The sequence below is a fragment of the Micromesistius poutassou genome, assembly GCF_964030765.1.
Source record: "Micromesistius poutassou genome assembly, chromosome: 11".
In the NCBI taxonomy this organism is placed as follows: Eukaryota; Metazoa; Chordata; class Actinopteri; order Gadiformes; family Gadidae; genus Micromesistius; species Micromesistius poutassou.
In genome coordinates this window covers 13,684,814-13,708,719 of record NC_140281.1, presented here as the reverse complement: position 1 = coordinate 13,708,719, position 23,906 = coordinate 13,684,814, and the positions used below count along the sequence as shown (strand labels likewise).

Genomic DNA, 23,906 nt, shown 5'->3' with positions numbered 1-23,906 from the left:
ATTCAACTCGCCCACCTGGCCATACCAGGCCACTTCCTGGGTCAAACGTTGACAGAACTCTCTCAACTCATGGGCCCTGGTCTAGTCCGCGGTGAACCCGCCGGTCGGGGCGACAGCTAACAAAAGGGAAGTGGAGATGCTGAGGAGTTGCCGAGGAAGAGGAGTTGCCGAGGATGGATTGATTAGAGGAGAGAAGAAGAGACGGGAGGGCGTTTACCTTGAAGCCGAACAACGGGGGTCTGGAGCAGCTGGTGACGAAGAGGAGCAGCTTGCGTTTCTCCTCGTCCGTGAAGCCCTCCACCACCTCCCAGAAGGTCTCGATGACCGGGTGGGTGGCCGTGTAGCCGCCTGGGATCAGGAGACAGAGCGACGACCATTTACTCTAGACCTCCATCTCAAACTATGGCATCATGAACCCGTCCGAGGTCGGGACTCCACGACGCAAGAGGAATATTTTGAAGAGCACTATTCAAAATAGTGGTTAAAGGGTGCAGTACCCTTGCAGACCACTATAGGGGGCGCAGCACGCAGGTTGGGAATCACGCAGACGTTTAACACACTCCCTCTGTTGTCTTTGTTAATTACAGGTCATGGGATGTTAAATGCATTGAAGTTGAGATGCATCAAGCCAACAACACTCGTTTCTTTAGAGTGAAACCAAGTAGGAGAAATGCCGGCGAACTTTGAACACTCACCTGAGTAGTTGGTGAACTTCTTCAGGTCGTCCAGACAGATTGGCACGTGGGCCCCGGAAATCAGCACCTGCAACACACACACACACACACACACACACACACACACACACACACACACACACACACACACACACACACACACACACACACACACACACACACACACACACACACACACACACACACACACACACACACACGATTAATCTCCTACTGGTTCTACATGGTTGTCCTAGTGTACTTGGTTCTCCTACTGGTTCTACATGGTTGTCTTAGTGTACCTGGATCTCTTGCTGGTCGAACATGCGCAGCCACTCCAGGTTGACCACGTTGGCCAGGCCCTGGCGGAAGGCGAGGCAGTGGGCTCGGATCTGCTTGTTCAGCCGGTAGTCCGCCACCAGGTGGATGTAGGCAATCCGATTCGCCGTCGTCACAGGTATGTCCTTCCCCCCCAGCTTCAGCTCAACCACCTGACACAAAACATTCAGAACCAGGTTGAGTTTCATCTGGTTTCAATAAAAAACAACCTCCAAAACGTTGAGATTATAAAACATTGTTAGAGTTTTCTTACTCCCAGGGAAAAGGTTCTACCAGGGCTAGAGATGTGTTCTACCAGGGCTAGAGATGTGTTCTACCAGGGCTAGAGATGTGTTCTACCAGGGCTAGAGATGCATTCAAGCAGGGCTAGAGATGCATTCAAGCAGGGCTAGAGATGTGTTCAAGCAGGGCTAGTCATGTGTTCTTGGTGAAGGTGCCTCCAGCCTACTGAAGTGGAGGACGCTATGTTGGCTGATTATGTGCTAATGTAGCAGAATGAGCCGTTATCTTGTTCCCGCCAGGCCATGCTCAGGCCAGCTGCTCCCAGGTGTGTGCCTAATCTCCCACTAATTGTTCCCCCTATCGTGTTTACCCTCACCCTCCCTCCCCCCCTAGCGCTCCTGAGGTTGTTTGAAGAGGACCTAATAGGAGACGCACGGCAAACAGCCGGAGGGAGGGGAGTGGGGGTGAGAGGGCAGCCGCAGACCCCTGGCTGTGTGGGAGAAGTGTTCGGTGCGTGTGAAAACCTGTAGAACTGTGTGTGTGTGTGTGTGTGTGTGTGTGTGTGTGTGTGTGTGTGTGTGTGTGTGTGTGTGTGTGTGTGTGTGTGTGTTTGTTTGAAAGAGGAAAGAGAGACAGAGTATGTCAGTGTGTAGAGGTGTGTGTGTGTGTGGGTCTGTATATGTATGTTTAGGGGGGGTAGGGGTGTTTGCAGGGCCTGGATGAGAGCAGAGGACGTGCTCGGGAGCGGCTAGTCTGGTCTGTCAGGCGTGAGGACGATTAACAAGCTGGAAAATCAACAGCAACTCTACGTGCTCAATCTCTCTCGTGTGTGCGTGTTTATGAGTGCGCAAGAAAGACAGAGAGAGAGAGACACAGACACACAGACAGACAGACAGACAGACAGACAGACAGACAGACAGACAGAGAAGACAGAACCAGCAGACCTGAGCTTCTCCCAGGTCGTTGTTGACAATGGTGAAGTTGAGGCCCAGCTCCTCCACGTCCCCCTCGTAGCTCTTGAGGAACAGTAGGTTGCGGTACATCTCCGGGTCCAGGGAGGCCAGGTGGTGGATGTCCACCTCAGCACTAGTACCCAGCAGCTTGGACAGGAAGAAGCTGGCGAAGGGCAGCTCCACCAGCATGTTCTCATACAGAGCCTGGACACACAGACACACAGGAACAGACACACACATTTTTAAAGATGAAACTTCTAAATATTTGTTAGATACAAGTTACAACATTTTACTTCACATCTCCACATATTCAATAACTTCCCATCCTACTTAAAGTACTTTAAAGAACTAGTAGTGTAAAGTAATAGTTTAAGTACATTTAAGTAGTTTAATTAGTGTGACATTTGGCTGACATTGGGTAGACTGAATCAGAACACAACAAGACATAAACAGTAGCAATATATCATCTATTTTCTATTAGTCAACAAACGCCTATAAAACCCCCCACACACACATCGACCAACAGCTATAAAACAGCCACATAACTCATTCTCCAAGAACACAAGCACAATTTGGTAACCTTTCCAGACGGGTGATTAATTTAAAATCTTTCAACTTTCCCTTGGCTTTCCACAAGCTCTGGGCACTGTGTTCACAACTACCAATGCACTGTATAATAGACGGGGTGTAATATACTTATATATAGTAAGCCATTTAGTGAGAGTCATTACCCAAAATGACTGACGGTAAATCCAGAAACATGTGATCAGGGAGCAGGTAGGGGTTAAGGCGGGGTCATCATCCCCTAGGACGCCTACAGGTAGGTTGTGGGGATTGAACCCAAAGCCTTTCAGCTGGGAGTCAAACACCCTGACAACAAGACTATCCTGCTCCCAATATACATTTATATATAGGACACATTTGAAATTTAAGACAACAGATAGATGAACTTATTCAGAGCTCTGACTGCAACCTGAATCACACAAGACCCAAAAGACTCCTGAAATCTGGTAGTGATGAGATCTTAACGCCACCGGAGCGGTCCATCTCCGGCCCCCTGTCCCTCGCATGGGCTGAAACTTTAGCCACGCCTCCCCCTCACCTTGACCCCATGGTGGGGGGGGGGCAGGTGAGTAATAAAGGCAGCGGCTAATGCACTGGAACAGGGAAAAAGCGCTGGCCGGGACATTAAAATATACACGTCTTTATAAATGATAGGCTGAAAACACTCTGCACATCAGCTAAATGGATTATAAATCTAGAGCATTTCCATAATGCATCTTAAACACACAGCCGCACATAAATCTCCCCTATTTTCTAAACACAGGTTAATTGCACAACATCAACCACGCTCAGTTTTTTTATGCAAAATAATCCACTTAGCATTTCTCTGCGGGCTGCTAGCGTCCCCCAGCATATGGCCAGCGGCCCAACGCACCAGCCGTCAATACCGCTCTGCCAGGAAGAGAGAGACCTGTAGCCATGGGCCTCACGCCGCCGCCCGCCTTATTTACGGCTGTTTATTGCCAGAAATCGTGCCAAAATGACTTGGGCAGGAAGGAAATAAATGTGGCGGGCGGGAAGTTTTAATAAAAGTGAGTGCCGCGCCGACGCCGTTAAAGCGAACGGCGGCACCGGCAGGTGAACGCCTGGGCGGCAGGTGTAGCCGTTAGCTGCCAAATAAAGTCTTTCATTTACAACATTAAGTATCAATAAAGATCTAATGCCTTTCAAACTGTATAACTATCAGTCAGCGGGGAAGGGATCTGCTCTTAAAAAGGCAGAAGTCCTGGTGGGTACACGGCAGACCCGGCTGAACCTCACCCTCTAACGAGATAGTCACATCACGTGACAGGAAGTGACAGCAGGAAGTGGCAGGCGGGGTCGGGAATCGGGAGGAGGAGGGTTTTAAATCTGGTGGACAGGTAGAGGAAGAGGGATGCGGTGCAGCTCCTCCAGCAGTCAATCCCATTCCAGAGAGTACCCCAGTCTCTCAGCCTGCCAGTCATACATCACCCCCACAACAATGGCACGCCTCCGACATTAATTAACTATATTAATCTCCCGGCTCCCAGGAGCCCTCGCTCTCCCTTGCTCGCCCAGCGGTGATGCAATCCCAATCCATATAAAGGCTTCCTCTCATCCAGCCCATAATGGCACTAAACAAACATCAATACAGCCTCAAACGGCCACTCACCGTATTTATGGACCAAGAGGAGCTTAGGGAAGGGTTCATTGAAAGTCATATTCTAATTAATACCTTCGCTGCCTAATTGACTGGCCATTAACGGGTGGGAGCTTAGACTGTGTGTGTGTGTGTGTGTGTGTGTGTGTGTGTGTGTGTGTGTGTGTGTGTGTGTGTGTGTGTGTGTGTGTGTGTGTGTGTGTGTGTGTGTGTGTGTGTGTGTGTGTGTGTGTAAATCTGGGGATGGTCAGGTGGTCAGGTGGTGAGTGGAGTGTCCTGGGCGGCAGTGGACTGCAGAACAGATCAAAATGCTATTACCACGTGCTTTGGCTTCTTATTTATGCCCTGTCTGCGCGGGCCGGCTGATTTAGCACCCACCAAATGCAATCACTACACAAACAAGCAGCAGGAATCATCGGCTAATGGAAGGGCTAATTGAGAGGTGACCGCTTGTCACATGGTGGTATGACAGTGTGTGGTAAACAGCCACCAGCCGCTCATGCATTAAGGATGATTTAAAGGCATTAGGCGGCTGATAAATAACGCTCATCGCGGAAGGAGCCGACAGAAAAACAATCGCATCAATACGCAGTCTGCATGCCCTTAAAACAACAAGATCACGTCCAGCGTCTGAGTCAGTGAAACTGAGCTCCACATACCTGAATAATAACATAACCATCCAGGACTACACTAACACTGAGCTCCTCATACCATAATAATATCATATCCATCGTGGAGTTCAGGAACACTTAGCTCCTCATACCTTCATAACATCTTAAGCATCCGGAACAACCTAGACCATTATCTTCTCAGCTCTTAAAAATACCATATCCATCCTGGAGCTCAGTTGCACTGAGCTCTGCATACCTTAATAATATCATAAACGAGAAGTGGGTGTTGATTAATAGAGACCGAGCGAAGTCTCTACACAGTGCTGCTGTGACATTGAAAGACAACATACTGATATATGGATGTACTCCTCCCTCTACATGATATAAATACACTACTGCTTTGGCATGCAGTCTCCTACTTGCTCCTCCTCATGCTTCTGCATCCATCTCCTTTTAGCACCTCTTCCTAGGGCCAAGTTTCTTCTCCATCTCCTTTGGGCTTCTGCTAGCATCTCCTTTCTCCCTCCCTCCTACCCGCAGTAAATAAACTAATTTCTCCTCCTTCTGCTCTCACGCTCACTTCCTGTTAAACTCCCAACATCTTCTCCTCTCTTCTGTGTCCATCGACCACCCCATCCTAGCACCTCCTCTTAGGGTCTTCTCGCCATCACCTCCTCCTAGCACCAGCTGTTAGCATCTTCTCCCTGCACCTCCTACTAGCTCCTCCTACCTGCACCTTTTCCTAGCACCTTGACTTCCCTCCACCTCCTCCCAGGGTTGGTAGGCCAGAAGCTCACCTTTCCCAGGATCCTGCCCAGGAAGTAGTAGTGCCTGGCGAAGGAGTCCCCCACCAGCATCTGGGCGGTGGGGCTGGGGTACAGCAGCCCCTCGTTGGTGGTCTTGAAGAAGCCCTGGTTGGGGTTGAAGCCCGACCTCAGCAGCTCGTTGAGGAACTCCCGGAAGATGCCGCCCCCGTCAATGCCGGCCTCGTCCAGCCCGTGGGCGTTCAGAAGGTGCACCCGGACCCGCTTCTTCAGGTCCGGCTCTGGGGAGACAAACAGGACATGGGTCAGACTTCATCTCAAAGCTTCTGATGTGGTCTCACACCACTCCTTTCATAGCACCTGATAAAAGCATATGATTTAAACAGAACATTGATTAAAACATTGTATCTTTATCATCATTGGTTATAGTCACAGTGAAGACCAATGTGAGACGAAAGATCCAGAGATGAACGCATCAAAGAGTAGCCAGTAGAATCTGTTTAGTCTCTAGGGCTTCTCTGAACATCTGTCTGAATCCACCAGGACTGATACCATTTGGACAGCCACCCTGATGATGGAGTGAGAAGACGGAGATACTGGAAGGTTAGAAGAGACCCCTGGTGGACTACACACCTCTTGGTAGAGGAAGAGGTGTTGTGTTGTGTAGCTGCTCCACCACCATTACCTCCAGCACCACCACTAACATCCCCCCCACCACCATCACCGCCTCCCCCTTTGTTTCCTGCGTGGCTGGAGTGATGACCAGGAGAGTGGTAATGAAGAGATGGATGCAGGAGCTCAGGGATAAACACCAGATGGTGTTTTTATGGAGTAATAAAGTAGATGGCCAGAATGTATCCATCTCTCCTGGTGAGGTGGCATTCTGCCCAGGGACAGATGACCTCACGCTCCCCTGGGCCTCTGGGCCGTCAGCTGAACTATAAACCACTAGTGGGAATATAACTTCAATCATACCTGGAGCTGGTAAAATGGGCTGCCCCTTAGGAAATCACTGTTAAAACCACTGCTCGCGTTAAAGGCCATTTAGTTTTATTTTATTCATTTTTTTGTTTTATTTTATTCATTAGCTTAATATCATTAGTTAAACGATGATGATGGTAATAAGCTATAATTTATAACTTCTGTTGACAATTTTTGAAGAATGTAGATGCTAAATTAGAATCAATTGTTTTGGAAACAGCTAGGGCAATTGTTAGCGGTAGAATCTCTCCACTACACTGAACAACATGTTCGCTGCCCACGGCTACCATAATTGACATCAGTAGCATTTATAGCTGTGCTCTTCTTGTTAATTAGCATCTAGGATGCGAGCTAATGCTAATTCAAGTTTCTTAACAACCTCAGCAGCATTTGATTCACAGCTGAACATGTGTTCGACTGTGGTGGCGGTGCCATCAGCCTTCAGTAGCTCATTTCATACAATATCAGGTTTGGTTTCATAACACAGGTACAGATCTGTATAACCACGTTGTTTTATCTATAATAAACATTTTTGCTTATTATGTGCAGTTTTGCCAACGGTTATCCCGGTCAAAGTGGTTGAGTGGTCATGCCAATAAACATGATCAATATAACAATATAGTCAATATCTACATGTTTGTCAACAGTAGAAGACTCCCAGCATCATGTCACTCCTCCACCCTGGTCATTTAGTCGCTGACACCACTCAGTAAAACCTTATTTAGAACCAAACCGCCACAATAAACCACGAGCCGCCCCCTCATTCAATATGACTCTCAACACCCAGCGCCGGATAGAGTTCAGGTCATTAAATGTTACACCTTGCCTGCTACATATTAGTATTATTATCTCTACCTCTATAATACCTCAGGCAGGCTGTGACCTGCAGCGAGAGAGACACGAGGTTAGGTTTCAGCAGGATTGTTCTGCGGCTGTAAATCACAGCGTCTATAACTTAGACACATGATGATATACATGCCGCCTCCTGTCCCGGCATTCCGCTACTTATTCTAATCACAGCGCCACAAAGGGGCCCTTTTCAATCCAAACCCAAAGAGAGGAGGTGAGTTAAAATAATTTATTCCTGTTTTATGTATTCCGTTATAATCACAATTATGCTTTAGTGGAACCCAATAGTGAGCAGGAGGTGAGGGCCTTCACCAGGGAAAACCAGTTATCCACCAGGACTGGTTACACCAAGACCCAATCTATCTATACATCCAAACCACGACCTACAACATCCGATTTTCTTTGACAAAAGAACCAAGACCAAATCTTCCTCCACACTGATACCTAGACAAGGACCAAGACCAGATCTAACTGAAAAGCAGCATGATTACACACAAGAGGTGTGACTATGGTTTCCTCTCAGTTTAAATGGAAGGGCTGTGACTCTTGTTTCAACTTGATTAACATGGCAGTGGTGTGAAGTTTTGTGTGGAAACTTAAGTCACAGTGGAAGTGGTCAGACTCCGACGGTTATTAGCTGGTTGACACACGTACCATTCTCCGGAGAGAGTTTGTCGTAGGCGTCTTCGTAAATGTAGTTTCGTCTGATGGTGACGTTGATGCCGTCTGGGAAGGGTCCATCTCCCTGGACATCCCGCTTGTCTGCGTATATCAACCTCTGGAAGATCTGAAGGACAACACACAGATGGGTCAGGACATGAACTACCAACCAAGAGGAAGTGAAGGAGATTCTGGTTTCATTGCTGATGAATAGGGCTGCAACTAACGACTATTTTAATAGTCGACTAGTCACAGACTATTGAAACAATTAGTCGACTAATCGGATAATTATTACATTTTTCTTAAATTGAATAATTATCATTATTATTATTGCTTTAATTATGTGGCAAATGATAATAAACACAAGAAAGATGGGTACTTCAATGATAAATGCATCTTTTATTCAATATATAGTTAGTAACTGAATTACTCTATAATAAAAGTAATTAGTTACCAGGGAAAGTAATTATTTGCGTTACTGTAAAAAAAAAAAAAAAAAAGTAGCTTTGTAGATGCGTGTGTCGTTGTGGGATGCTTCATTAAATTAGAGTTGCTTACAACGGATATCGACAAAGTCTTTGCTCCTGGACATAATGTTCACTTTACATGCACATTCTTGCCTTTGACCTCAATGAATTTGAAGTAGTGCTTATATCTCCACCTTGAAAATGCCAACTTTTCATCGGATTGCTCCGGACTCGCCATTTCTACTGCTTCATCGAATCTGTTTGGTGTTTGTGTGTGCGTGTGGCACGCGTATCCTGGCTTGTGTGTAAAAACACTGGCTCCGATTGGCTACCATGAAACATGACTCTGCCTTAGCCAATAATAATCGCTTATCTCTTTGTTAAACCAGCCAGTCTCGTCACTAGCAGTTTGTGTGTGCAGCCAGGGGTGCGTTCGGATTACACAGTTTATTCAATCAATTCATAGTAACGCACCGCATTTAACTGTCAGTAACAGTAACGGCATTGTAACAATGGAATAATTAATTAGTTGGATTACCCCGTTACTGAAAAAATAACGGCGTTACCTAACGCCATTATTTTAAACAGCGTTATTACAAACACTGCTCGGATGAAGCGCTGGGAAGGATTTAAGCACACGGTTTCCACACCACGGGCGCGGTTATGCACCGAGATAATAATTTTATTTGAAAAACAAAACGTATTGGCTTGGATGTTACTTGAATCTTACCAAGGCGAGTCAGACTCCGTTTCGATCAACTGTCCGACGTGCTTTCTCTTTAAATGTTCGTGCATCACCGAGGTGCTCCCGTGATACACAAGGTCTGCTTTACAAACCTTGCAAGTAATCTTTTTATTCGCCGTATCCAGGCTAAAATGCTCCCAAACTTTAGAAGTTTTGGTACGCGTAGCTGCTGTGTAGGACAGCGCCATTTCTGTATACATTACCACTCGGCAGAGACGCTATTGCGCATGTGCGACTCTCGGCAGAGATTGTAATGAAGTGAGATGCCTCACTCCGTTGGAAAAACACGTCTGGCGACAATTGTCGACAATGGAATTCATTGTCGACTATTTATAAATCGATTTTTGTCGACAACGTCGACGAATTGTTGCAGCCCTACTGATGAACCTCTATTAATGCATGTTACCACCCTAGAATATTCATAGACAGAGACAGATGGACACACACAAGGGGGATAAATATATTAAGAAGAGGAAGAGAGAGAAGGTTAGCGTTACCTTGACCCGTTCCTCAAAAGGAACGACAAAGGGAAGTTCTGTCAGGATGGCCAGATGTCTCTCCTCCGACACGGACAGCTGAGGAGGCTCCATACCCACTGGAAACACAGACAGCACGCAAACAGGTTAGCTTCAGACCCGCTGGAAACACAGACAGCACGCAAACAGGTTAGCTTCAGACCCGCTGGAAACAGATACAACAGGCTAACAGGTTAGCTTCACACCCGCTGGAAACAGATACAACAGGCTAAGAGGTTAGCTTCATACCCACTGGAAACACATACAACATGCTAACAGTTTAGCTTCACACCCACTGTACACAGATACCACATTGTAGCACGAGACTCACTGGAAAACACGTACAACCTGCTCAAATATTACCTACATACGGCATGCCAATACATTCGCATTAAAATATGAATACACACAACATGCTTACATGTTAGCTCCACACTGCTAACACATAACAAATTGAGTTGATATTAGATAGTAAAAAATACATAATACAATTTTCTCAAATATTTTTTCTCATCCAAGGTTTTTTCTAAATTCATTTTTAATGAGTCAAACATGATGATGGATTTTAGCTGTCCTGAATAAACCATCATAAGTAAAAGCGTGAGACGGTTTAATCTTTAGGAGTCAAACATGTGGCGTCTAGACAGCCTCCTGTTGACTCTCACATTGCCGTGGCTAACAGCTAGGTTAATGTTCAACTAGCATAGCACTACCCGCTGGCTATCGCGACCAAATAGCACACAGGCCCCACAAGCCACCAGAATACCTCAAACTGAGGCAAACATCTGACCCCTGACCTACAACACCCTCCCTGAACACAAAGAGCGGGGGTCTGCGGGCCGAGCCCTAGCTGGGACCCACAGCTGCTGGGGTACAATGTGTATGCATACAATCTTAGGATAAAGCAGGATGTGATAAGCATTGGGTCTGGGCAAGCTAACCTAGTAGCCATAGTAGTGGTCGGGTGGTTTGACTCCCAGCCAAAAGGTTCTGTGTTCGAACCCCATTTACGCAGTCTACCTGTAGGCATCCTAGAGCAAGATGACCCCTGATCCCTACCTGCTTCTTAAAAGGTGGAACAGTTAAGACAACCACAGAACAGGGGGCATCATATCACCAGAAAGTTGTAGTGGCCATGTCTTTTGTAAGAAATAATGAAATGCATAGGTCTTTGATGCCAGCTTTACTATTTCTATGTACTTTTGAGGATAGAATATGCCCTCTGGCCAGCGCTACTTGCCAGTGATGGCAATCATATCTTCAGGATCAAAGTAGTAGTGTGAGGGCCGTTGTAAGCTTGTCTAGCTACTAACTTATGTAAATATCTCCCGCTTTGCAAAACAATACAGAGAAGTCTTTGATGGAACTCAGAATTAACACTGTTAATTCTTCACATTCTGATGTTAATTGTAGTTCAAAACTCTCCCTTTAAACGTATTATCATACAGGTTACACCTTTAATGACATGTATATGGAAGAAAATCACAATAAGTAGCTTTGGAGGAAAGTAGGTCAGATGTCATTATGCAGCAGGTAGGGTAAGACATCACTACAGAGAAGGGTCATTGTGAAGAAAGCAGGGGTTAGACAGTACAGAGACAGGTCCATAAGTAGCAGGTAGGGGTTAGACAGTACAGATACAGGACCATAAGTGGCAGATAGGGGATAGATAGTACAGAGACAGGTTATTAATGAGAAGTTAGGGCATCTTTTTCATATAAACCTACATTTAGACTGTAGTAATCGGGGGCCGAACATAGTACCTTTCAGCTGGGAGCACCATGGTACACTATCCCGCCCCTCAGCTGGTTAAGTATTCCTCCATCAACGATGCATTCCCATTGGTCAGGCTGGTTCTTATTCTTACCAAGTATCCCTTCAGCCCAGACTCTGTCCCCCAGCTGCTACAAGCAGGCCATTAAAAAGAGCTCAATCGTTTCTTCACTATCCAACACTAATACACACTTTTAATTAACTGAGCTGCGTGCGGCCACCCGCTCCATTAAGACCACGTTTGTTTTGTGTTTAAGTCAGGCTTCACAGCGTTTAGCCCGCCAGCAGAACTGCCACAACAGCTAAAAAGCCTCCTTAGTCCGGCTCCACTTCCACCTCGCCTCGATTTTCTGCTCAATTAGTCAATGTGATCTGGTCCCGTCAGCCCGCCCTCCCTCCCTCCCGGACCCCCGTCAACCCCCCCCCTCCCACCCAGGCAGGGATACCACACAACGGCTCAATAGCTTCTCCATTCATCACACTGAACACCGGCCATTTAAGGAAATGAGGATCCAGCAGACAAACACACAGAACAGATGTGGCTCACACTCGCTTAAGCGGGCACACACGCACGCACGCGCACTCACACGCACGTTACTAACCCGTTATAAACTTGCTATTAACCCATCTCGTGGTCTCATACTTCTCATAAAACACCCGTTGCCAGTCCAATTGCCAAACGTCTTATATATACGCGTCTTATATATATGCTACATTTTCAATATACAGTTCATGATGATGCGAAAAATTTCCAGCGTTTCCATACCACCCCCGAGGTGTATTTTAACCTGTACCCCCCCTGAAGACGTACCATCAAGTGTCGACTGAAGGGGTCCGATGCGGCCCATCCTCCTGGTCCTCCACACGTGTCGGGCGGACGGGACGTACAGCTGGGTGACCTGGGGGGCACGGAGCCAGTGGTCAGACACACTGAGGGACCTGACAACACTTCACCTACATGGGTAGGGAGTTATGATCATAGCTGTTGTTCTCCTCAGAGGGGTGGTCGAGACGAGACAGAGAGACAGAGAGACAGAGACAGAGAGCTGGAGGTGGAAATACAAAGGTGGAGGTGTAAAGAGATAAAGAGACAAAAGGACGTTAAGATACAGAGAGATGGAGGTGTAAAGAGAGACAGTGGGGATACAGAGAGGTGGAGAGATAAGAGAGAGACAGGTGGAGATACAGAGAGGTGGAGGTGTACAGAGATAAAGGGAGATCAAGCTGGAGATATAGAGAGGTGGGGGTGTAAAGAGCTATGGAGAACGAGGAGGAGGTTTCCTACCCGGTCAGCTCTGATGTTCACTTCTCTGGAGAGCCAGTGTCCCACAGGACAGAAGGGCCTCCGGATGTCGCGGGCCTTCACCATCTTCACCAGGTTAGTGATGACCTGGCGACGGAGCACAACAACAAACACAACCTTTATGATCCTTTATTAAGAAGGCCAACAAGCCCATTAGACAACACGCATTACTGCAGGGAGATATGAAGAGAGATGGCTTAAGGAGGCTTGGCCGTTCCCTCTTCATCAGGCCTATTTTCTTTCTCTTAAAAAAAGCAATTTGAGAGCTGGGCCATTAGCGAGTCATTTATTGGTCGTAGAGAAGACAAACGAGCGGCCCGCCCCTTGGCGGCAGGGCGGTTAATTACCCGCCAGGACTGCTGACATCAGCTAGGGAACGTGGAGGGCACGAGAGATACCACACCATTGGCCAATGGCTTACAGAGCGGGAGCATGCCATTGGCTAACGGGATCAGACTTAGAGAGAAGGGCCGTGCCATTGGCTCCTGGCCTCAGGACAAGGAAAAGGATTATAAACAATAGCAAGATAATAGCATGTTTTGTCTGTATGGTTTATTTACCTTGATACAGACATGTAGACCAGTCTGCTCTGGAGACGTCCAGTCCAGACTGATCTTGTTCAGATTTGAAAGCAGGTAAAGAAGTCTCATTTCTGATAGGATTGACAGATTGCTTTGTAATAGCCATCATTTCATTCACAAGGACACAACCTGGTGAACAACAGAGTTGTCACCTGAGGCATGAGGGCAGTAGGAAAGTGAAAGAGGACCTTTGGTTCTGTCAAAGACAGTCAAAGATCTAGCTGGATGTCGGTTCAATGTAGGTGAAGCAAAGGTCTGTGTGCATCCACTACGGACCTCATCTCCACACTATTGAGTCACGGAGCAGATGCTGTAATCAAAAGCAACTCAGGGATTCGATTCACATATTAAAGGAGCAGGTAGGAGGATGCTTAAGGAGGCCTACAGGTAGATAGATATGGGACCGAACCCAGTACCCATCAGTTCGGGGGTCAGACACCCTAACCACTAGAGACTATCCTGCCCTGTACACCCATGTTCCTAAAAGCAGAAGTGACTGGGAAGGTCTCCTGGGGGCCATGTGGGCCAGAGGAGCCCATCTCCATATAACAACCACACTAAATGGTCCAATCGATGCGTTCTTCTCTAAAGCACATCGCTTTGCGTACGCGGACCATCAATCGTGGCCGATGGGCACAGGCGTCAGGAGCCGGTAATAATGGCGAGTGCAGAACGCTGTAAACGTTTGCGTGGGCGGCGGGCGGCTAGCGGGTCTCGGCCGCGACTCTGGGAATGAATAAGCATTTGTTAATTAGCCGGCGGGGTTAAGTGCAAGCAGTAATGGGCCTTTCTCAAACTCTGCCGTGACACGCCTCTCCAAACACAGCCAAGAGGAAAGTTCCATTAGCAATATTAATACAAGCTTAGTTGATAATTTTCATACAATTACCTTCTTCCAATTAAATAGATAGCCGGACAATGGTGACAATAAAGACAAGGGGAGGGGAGGCTGGTGACACCTGGGGAACATTAGCTAGTGGGGGGGTCACAACCGCTAAACCCACTGTAAATCCAGCGTTTCACTTGGAGAACGCCCATCTCACCCCTTCTCCTCTTTAATGGGCTGTTTTAGCTGACTGGAGAGACCTCTCAGAAGATCTTTTATTCAAACTCCTCACTTTCTTCCTCCTCTTTGCAGCTCAACGCCTGAACTCCTCGTCAACATGGTGTGCAGCGCGAACGCCGCCCCTTAATTAGCAGCGTTTCCTCTGTGAACACCACAGATAAATGAGCAGGGTGAGTGAAACACTGTTAAGCGCCTCATTGCCTCTGGATAAACAAGCAATCCAATCCTCCTTCAAGCTGTTAGCATGGTCGTTATTAGCCTGGTCGCTACTAATTTAATTCAGCTTGGTGTTACACTCTGCGATGTACCTTGCAGAGATGGACCAGGCATTTCTGCTCTCGGACCCAGCTGAGTCGTAAAGCATGCTATACAGTCTCCTGTAGTGCCCCAGTGGGGTAAGAGCAGAGCATCAGGCTGCCATGTGTTGGGCCCCACCTTGAAGAGCTGGACCCAGCGTTTCTGCTCGGCCTGGATGCGCTGCTGGACCTCCATGTTGGTCTTGACCCCCACACTGCGGAAGGCAGCCATGTATTCCTCGCGGTGCTCCGTCTTGGTCTCGGGGTAGGCCAGCTTGATGATCCCCAGACAGGCATCCCTCAGGCAACGAGAAAGAGTCACCAGCTCTAATAGGCTGAAGGGCATCATGGAGGACTGGCTGCTTCCTGGATGAACAGAAAACCCCTCTACTACCTTACTAGTAACATAGTGGCAGTAGCGTGTGTGTATGATAAGAATATGCATGTATGCTACAAGGGTGCAATGTGTATGCTAGGAGTGTGCTATAATGCATAGGCTAGGAGTATGCCAAGAGCGCTATGTAAGCACGTAGAACAAGTAAACAAGCACGATAACGGTATGCTATCATTGCACTACCTTCCAGCTCATGTCCGAAGAACTCGCTGTCATGCACAGAGATGAGTGAGTGGCTGAAGAGGGAGCTGAAGAGGTAGAAGAGGGGGATGATCCTGTTGGAGTCCTCCAGCGTCATAGGAGAACCCCGCGAGATCACCTGGAGCAGGGGAACCATGGACCTGAGGAGAACCAGAACTAGACGTTAACCATCAACCATGGAGCAAGTAGAACCAGAACTAGAGGTTAACTATTGCCCATGGACCTGAGGAGAACCAGAACTAGAGGTTAACCATCAACCATGGAGCTGAAGAGAACCAGAACTAGAGGTTAACTATCGACCATGGAGCAAGTAGAACCAGAACTAGAGGTTAACCATCAACCATGGAGCAAGCAGAACCAGAACTAGAGGTTAACTATCGACCATGGACCTGAGGAGAACCAGAACTAGAGGTTAACTATTGACCATCTTCAAATATTTATGCTAATGTTCAGTTATATGCAGATGACATGGTTTTATACATATCTGATTCTGATTTAAAAAATTAAACGTCTCAGCAATTAGAATTTTATTTTATACAAAAATGTTTTTTACATAACAATCTCATATTAAAAATAGGTCTTGTAGTATGTTGTTTGGCACTAGATATAATCGTTGTAATTTATCTGCTATTAATTAAACTGATGGGTCTAAACTTATAAAATGTTTATACATTTAACTACTTTTAGGCCTCATATTACTTTTATTAGAAATGTAATAAATGCTAGTCTCAGAATACTATATTGCATAATTGATCATGTACAATACACTTAACCGGCTGCCACTTCACTCTAGGGAGACATTTTCATTGGTTGCTCTTTGTCTTAAAATAAATATTAATTGAACTATCCTTTAGACCTAAAATAGCTTTTAGTGCCATTAAGATCATCAAATTCACTTCAACACTCAACAACCTTTTTTTATTGTCTCTAGAATCTTTTAAGAAATTAGGAGACGTGCTTTCAAGTATAAAGCCCCATCAGACTGGAATGATTTGCCTAATTATTTCAAATTGATTACTTATTTTCATGACTTCAAGACGTATTTGCTTGTTCACCTTAAATCTACTTGTTCTTGTTTTGGTTGCATATACCTTCACTTTTAGTTTATAAGTACTTTGAGATGCTCTTTGGTCTGTTAATCTATTCCATTTCTGGTGTATTATATAGATGACCCTTGTAACAGATGTAGTGGTATGGTTTTGGAGGGTGGGATTATGTGTATGTCCTGCTTGATGTTACCATTTTGATTGTTTTATGTTGTGTAAATGTGTAAAACCTCTTTAAAACGAGTTGCTGCATCTTAAGGGGTTCATCCTGTAATTAAATTATGAAATGAAATAAATAATCAACAATAAACCTGAGGAGAACCAGAACTAGAGGTTAACTAGCAACCATGGACCAGAGGAGAACAAGAACTAGAGGTTAACTATCAACCATGGACCTGAGGAGAACAAGAACTAGAGGTTAACTATCAACCATGGACCTGAGGAGAACAAGAACTAGAGGTTAACCATCAACCATGGACCTGAGGAGAACCAGAACTAGAGGTTAACTATCAACCATGGACCTGAGGAGAACAAGAACTAGAGGTTAACCATCAACCATGGACCTGAGGAGAACAAGAACTAGAGGTTAACTATCAACCATGGACCTGAGGTGAACAAGAACTAGAGGTTAACCATCAACCATGGACCTGAGGAGAACCAGAACTAGAGGTTAACTATCAACCATGGACCTGAGGAGAATTGGACAGAATCAGGAAACATAACGATGCTTTCCTCTGACTCACTAAATGTTGCAACATTTTACATTATCTACTGACAGGACAATGTTAAACCAACGGACAAACGTGCAATAATCAAAGAGTTAAAGTCTTGTGAATGCAGTCAGATGAGTGCTCAGAAGACTCACCCCGTGATCATCTTGGTGGTCATGGAGGTGATCAGGTACCACAGGTGTCTGAGGAACCGGGCGTTGAAGGCTAGACTGTAGAGCAGCCTGGGAGGAAGAACACATGATTCAGATGCAGTACTTTATTAATCCCAATGGAAACTGTTTGTCACAATGGCTCTGCTCAAGATGGAAAATAACATTATATTATATTATTATAACAATTATAGTACTAGTCAAAATACAAACACATAAATAGGAATATAATAATCATAAAAGAGATGCAGCTATAAAGTGCCTCAAATTCTGGGTAGTGCAAGTTAAATTGAAATGAACTATGACAATTACTGAGCGAGAAAGACATAAAGACAAGTTTAGTTGGAGGAAGAGGAGGGATCCCAGGAGACGAGGAGAGTGGATTGGAGTGGAGGAGATGAGGGGCAAAGAACTTTGTGAGTGCTGCCCTCCTGTGTTAACCTAACTATTAACCAACAGACCGGCGTAAACACAGGAAGAGGAGAAACAAGGGGCATTTCCTCTTGTTTTAATACCGCAGACTAAATTAAATGAGCCATTAAGTCTTATTTAGGGGCAGGTAGCGTCCATTAGTAAACTGCTTGGTGGCTGCGGTACGAGCTGTGGGTCATAAACACCCCCCGGCCCCCGGCTTCCTGCAGAACACCAGTTAACTTAATGGAGCGCTGGCAGACAATGGAGGGGGGGCTAGACCTTGCGGTGACCCCAGAGAGCTAGCAGGTCCCCACACACACACACACACACAGGGTCAAACACACAGTCCCAAGTCCAGGCCTCCCAGGACCATAGCACCAAGGTGCGAACATCCTCTTTGTTCAAGTGTGTGTGTGTGTGTGTGTGTGTGTGTGTGTGTGTGTGTTATGTGTGTGTGTGTGTGTTATGTGTGTGTGTGTGTGTGTGGGACCACAGTTTGTGTGTCCCTGTGTATAATGTGTTCCTTAGCGAGAGGACTAAGTTAAGTGTCCCTGTGTATAATGTGTTCCTGAGTGAAAGGAGTTAAGTGTCTCTTTGTATTATGTGTCCTTATCTGATGGAACCTGTTCCTGTACCCCCATACTGTCTGCATTCCCCTAGCAGGAAACCACTGAACTGGAGCACAGTATGAAGATGAGGCTGTTGCTAAGCTGGCTGTGTGGGGCTAGTGGGTCTCCAGGGGGACATCAAACCATCTGTCAGGGCCCCAGGACCCAGGAGGGCAGCAGTAGGACTCAGGGCTGGTGCTCGGGGCTACTGCTCTAGTGCTCGGGGCTAGTGCTCTACTGCTCTAGTGCTCGGGGCTAGTGCTCTACTGCTCTAGTGCTCAGGGCTAGTGCTCTACTGCTCGGGGCTAGTGCTCTATAGGGCTGTCAAAATTGACGTTTGAATATTCGCTCTAAAAAGACCACATATATTCCAACTATTCGAATATCTATATTTGCGCATTATGTCAATGACGTGCATTACGTCAATAACAGGACAAACTAATACAACGAGACATAACTACTTGTATAGGTCGTTTATTTAAGTTTAAACATATTTGACAACCTATTACCTACACAAAAATAAGTAAATGAACTAATGGCCAGACCTCGCTCTCGCTCTCTATTTCTCTCGCTCCCCCTCACTCTCTCTCCGCATACTGGTTTAAATAAACAATACTGCAATACTGCTCTAGTGCTCAGGGTTAGTGCTCTACTGTTATAGTGCTCTACTGCTCGGGGCTACTGCTCTACTGCTCGGGGCTACTGCTCTACTGCTCGGGGCTACTGCTCTACTGCTCTACTGCTCGGGGTTAGTGCTCTACTGCTCTAGTGCTCGGGGTTAGTGCTCTACTGCTCTAGTGCTCAGGGTTAGTGCTCTACTGCTCTAGTGCTCGGGGCTACTGCTCTTGTGCATGGGACTATTGCTTGGGGCTATGGCTCTAGTGCTCGGAGCTAGTGCTCCAGTGCTTGGGGCCAGTGTTCTGCTAACGAGGGTGCTGGGTGTTTGATTGAAATGGGTAACAAAGTGCTAACTGCCAGCTGACAACTGATTTATATGCTGCAGGACCCAGAGCTGCACTTCAATCATGGAACGGTCATAAACAAAGTCAGACACACACACACGTGTGTGTGTGTGTGTGTGTGTGTGTGTGTGTGTGTGTGTGTGTGTGTGTGTGTGTGTGTGTGTGTGTGTGTGTGTGTGTGTGTATCATTTCAATCCAGTGTAATGAAAGATTCAGCAGAACGCCTGGGTCACCCTCAAGACACTCCCTATACCGCTTCCTGTGTGACCCTCAACATACCACTTCCTGTCGGACCCTCAACACACTCCCCATACCACTTCCTGTATGACCCTCATCACGCTCAACAAACCACTTCCTGTGTGACCCTCATCACGCTCAACATACCACTTCCTTGATCCCAGCCCGTTAAGCCTTGATTCTCAGTTTCTCTTGTAACACTTTCAATGTACAAGAGAGCCTGGAGGACAACCCTAACAATTTGCTCCGCCAATGGGTTGTGCTTAAGTACCGTTTGGCGGATTGGTCTTGACACGAGTCGAGCATGAAACCGGCAGTTTTGAGTCTGTCCAACCTTTGGGGGGAAAAACTGTACCCAGTCACAGATTGGCTGAAACAAAGCTTGTATGCCATTTACTTTACTCCCCTGGGGCCTTGCATAGCAAAATAGAAAGCACTCTTCCTGGATGAGCTCTCACCAAAAAAGTGCTCCCGTTCCAATTAGCGCTCATTATCCCAGGTCAACCTTAAAACTCACAGCTAGATCAGAAGCAGAGGAACACCAGCTTGCTCTTTCATCTCAGAGCCTGTTAACGGCTGTGTGCCACACAACGACTCCCACCCCACAATGGTAAACAACACCAGATACCTAGCGTTTAACTCCACTCTTAACCACTGAGGATGGCCTCAAACTCCCCCATACAGCCAGGACAAACTCATCTGGCTGAATCCCTTCCTCTGATCACCACTTTATTTTACAATTGGGAAGTCATTCCGTTATATTCATTAGAGGGTAAATGGTGCATAATCATTAAAGAGTAAAAATAGACTTGGTTCTAGTGATACACTCTGTGTGTGTGTGTGTGTGTGTGTGTGTGTGTGTGTGTGTGTGTGTGTGTGTGTGTGTGTGTGTGTGTGTGTGTGTGTGTGTGTGTGTGTGTGTGTGTATATATATATATATATATATAAAAGCAGAGGTAGGCGGGAGTATATATTTATGAGCAGGCTGCTCCCTGATTAGCCGGCCGGAGAGCCCGTCTGTGTGTCTGAACAGTAAATCAACGCTAGGATGCAATTTGCTCCCCTTAGCCTCTTGTAAAGCCATCCCCTCCTCTCAGCAGACATTCATCTCCTCACTGAGCTAATTATTTTGTACAGATACCCGATAATGATGGAGGAGGACGGGGGAGGATTTATGATAAAAGCGACCACGCGCAGGCAGCTGTAAGGGAGGGGGAGGGAGGATCTAAACTCTCAAGGTAGCACACGCCCAGCATGCTTCTGTAGTACCTGAGGATAACCACATACTTCCTCCCTCTAGAGTCCAAGAAGGACTCTAGAGGGAGGAAGAAACACAGAAAGCTGCCAGATTCCATGTTTTGGCTTCAGACAAATAGACAGACAGAGTACAGGTGGATGTTCTCCTGTACAAGAGGCACCTTCAACAAGGAGGACACTTTCATATGGAGTAAATCCTCTATCCCTCTGTCTCCACGCTCCACTCTATTTCACCCTCCCTCTCCACCCCTCTTTTGCCTCTCCATCCACCCATCTCCACTCTGGACTAGATATCAGGCTGAGTATGCCTCACGTATTGCAGTCTAGAGCGGAAATGGTGGCTTGAGAGAGGTGGAGGAGGCAAGAGTTGGAGGGGGGAGAGAGATGGAGAGGTAGAGAGGTGAGGGGGGAGGGATAAGAGGTTGGCGGGGTAGATAAGTGGAGGGAGAGAGGGGTGGGGAGGTGAGAGGGTGAGGGGAGGAGGGGGAGAGAGGTGGAGGGGGAGAGGGTTCGGGAGGAGCGGGGATGAGAGGTTGAGGAACAGAGCAGTAGAAAGGTGTAGAAGTGTGGGAGTGAGAGAGGTAGAGGGGGAGTAAGGTGGAGAAGTGTGCGAGTGAGAGAGGTGGAGGGGGAGAGGGGAAGGGACGTATAGGAGTGAGAGCGGTGGGGAGGGGGGCGTGCAAGGCCGTACACGCCAGTAGTAGAGGACCGGGGATAGCCAGGCAAATTTTCTTCCCTGCCAACAGCATAGAGAGACATCACACTGTCCCTCTCACTCACACCAGCCTGTAAACACACACACTCACACAAGTAAACCCAGCTCACAAACACAAAATCACCAGCCGGTAAACACACACACATACACACACACAACCAGCCTGTAAACCCCGCTATAGAACACACACCTGACTTTGGGCACCATGAGGCGGTGCTGCACCATGAGGGTGTGGCAGATGGAGGCCATCATGGTGAAGACCTCCTCGCTGGCCGAGTCCCTCCACACCAGACTCAGCAGGGCGTTGGTCTGCTGCCTGGAGTCCAGCTTGTGGACACACTCCTCCGTTATCAGCTGCACAGACATCCGCCGGTCGTCCTTGCAAAAGGAGAGGAGACGAAGTTACGGTTTAGCACAGCAGTACTCAACCCATACCCGTTTCGCTGCTTGTCTCTACCAGGTGTGTTCTTCTAACTGTGATACTTCAGGTGATCTATTTTTACCAGTCTCTCTCTCCAGGTGATCTACCTCTACCCGTCTCTCTCCCCAGGTGAGCTACCACTACCTGTCTCTCTCCCCAGGTGATCTACCACTACCTGTCTCTCTCTCCAGGTGATATACCTCTACCTGTCTCTATCCAGGTGATCTACCTCTACCTGTCTCTCTCCCCAGGTGAGCTACCTCTACCTGTCTCTCTCCCCAGGTGAGCTACCTCTACCTGTCTCTCTCCCCAGGTGAGATGCCTCAACCTGTCTCTCTCTCCAGGTGAGCTACCACTACGTCTCTCTCCCCAGGTGATCTACCACTACCTGTCTCTCTCTCCAGGTGATCTACCTCGACCTGTCTCTATCCCGGTGATCTACCTCTACCTGTCTCTATCCCGGTGATCTACCGCTACCTGTCTCTATCCCGGTGATCTACCGCTACCTGTCTCTCTCTCCAGGTGATCTACCACTACCTGTCTCTATCCCGGTGAGCTACCTCTACCCGTCTCTCTCTCCAGATGATCTACCACTACCTGCCTCTATCCCGGTGAGCTACCTCTACCTGTCTCTCTCTCCAGGTGATCTACCACTACCTGTCTCTATCCCAGTGATCTACCTCTACCTGTCTCTCTCCAGGTGCGCTACCAGCCTCCAACAGTCTCTCTCCAGGTAAGTTACCTGCATGTGACTGGACAGGATGCCGTCGTCGTCCTCTTCCGAGTCGCTGCCCACCTCTGGTCTGCTGTGGCTCTCGGAGACGGGGAGGAGAGGCAGGAGGGTCTTCAGGGCCCCCAAGTAGAACAGGAGCCCCTCCTCTGAGAGACCACCTGTCGGGGAAACACGTTGAGTCACCATCACTGACGTGGCCCGCTGCAAAGCACTCAGTACCCCAGTACCAACAGCCCTATCCATCTCTCCTCCATCACTCCTCCATAAAGCACTGCAAGGAGTGCATAATGGGATACTGCCCAATTTCTTCCAGCTCATAAAAAGCACACTGTTTAGACAAATGCATGCTACCATAAAATAACAGATGCTTCCAGGAAGGCTTTAATCATCACTTAGACTGATTTAATATTCATAGAAGACAATCTACTCTAAAAGCCTGGCAGAAACCTCAAAAACGGGAACATTGTACTTGCATTATATGCTTTTATACAATATTAGACATTAAGACAGCTGGTAGCATGCAACGGGATGAAAAACATCAACCAAAGGCTGACATTAAAGGACGCACCCACACCCTTCAGTGACATCGCTTCCTCTAACCACACACTCACCAAGGCAGTTCTCTCCGACGGACAGGACGAAGTAGAAGAGCCAGGGGGCCTGTCTGTGTGAGGAGGAGGGGCCTAATGAGGAAGAGGAGGAGCATACGGAGGCCCCCAGGGCCCCGAGGAAGGCCTCGAAGGGGAAGCCGTGGCGGCGGTCGGCCAGCGCGGGGATGAAGAAGTGGAAGATCTGCTCTGTGAGAGGAGCAGCGATGAAGTCCTCGGTGAAGGCCCCAAACACTGACTGCCTGCAGGTGAGAAAACAATGGGATTATTACTGGGAAGACTGGGATTATCACTAGGAAGACTGGGACGACACTGGGATCATCAGTAGGAAGACTGGGATTATAAGTGGGGATATCACAAGGAGGGCAGGGATCATCAATGGGAAGACTGGGATTATCACTAGGAAGGCTGGGAGGACACTGGGATATCAATAAGACTGGGATTAT

At 47.3% G+C, this 23,906-nt stretch overlaps 1 protein-coding gene across 4 annotated transcripts in view; it reads right to left on the bottom strand.

The window, feature by feature from the left end:
* Window positions 1–23,906, bottom strand: part of ube3c (ubiquitin protein ligase E3C) — a 31,134-nt gene that overhangs the window by 1,827 nt on the left and 5,401 nt on the right. For 3 of the 4 annotated variants that reach the window (XM_084475237.1, XM_084475238.1, XM_084475239.1), the window contains exons 9-23: window positions 23,464–23,702; window positions 22,862–23,010; window positions 21,889–22,076; window positions 17,491–17,577; window positions 15,562–15,719; window positions 15,124–15,371; window positions 13,024–13,128; window positions 12,550–12,637; window positions 9,948–10,045; window positions 8,233–8,365; window positions 5,782–6,029; window positions 2,180–2,392; window positions 977–1,165; window positions 696–762; window positions 218–348 (exon numbers count right to left, since the gene is read on the bottom strand). In XM_084475237.1, the coding sequence (XP_084331363.1) occupies window positions 218–348; window positions 696–762; window positions 977–1,165; window positions 2,180–2,392; window positions 5,782–6,029; window positions 8,233–8,365; window positions 9,948–10,045; window positions 12,550–12,637; window positions 13,024–13,128; window positions 15,124–15,371; window positions 15,562–15,719; window positions 17,491–17,577; window positions 21,889–22,076; window positions 22,862–23,010; window positions 23,464–23,702 (2,341 nt within the window). The remainder of the gene's footprint in view (window positions 1–217; window positions 349–695; window positions 763–976; window positions 1,166–2,179; window positions 2,393–5,781; window positions 6,030–8,232; window positions 8,366–9,947; window positions 10,046–12,549; window positions 12,638–13,023; window positions 13,129–15,123; window positions 15,372–15,561; window positions 15,720–17,490; window positions 17,578–21,888; window positions 22,077–22,861; window positions 23,011–23,463; window positions 23,703–23,906) is intronic. The other variant, XM_084475240.1, reaches the window with a different exon arrangement.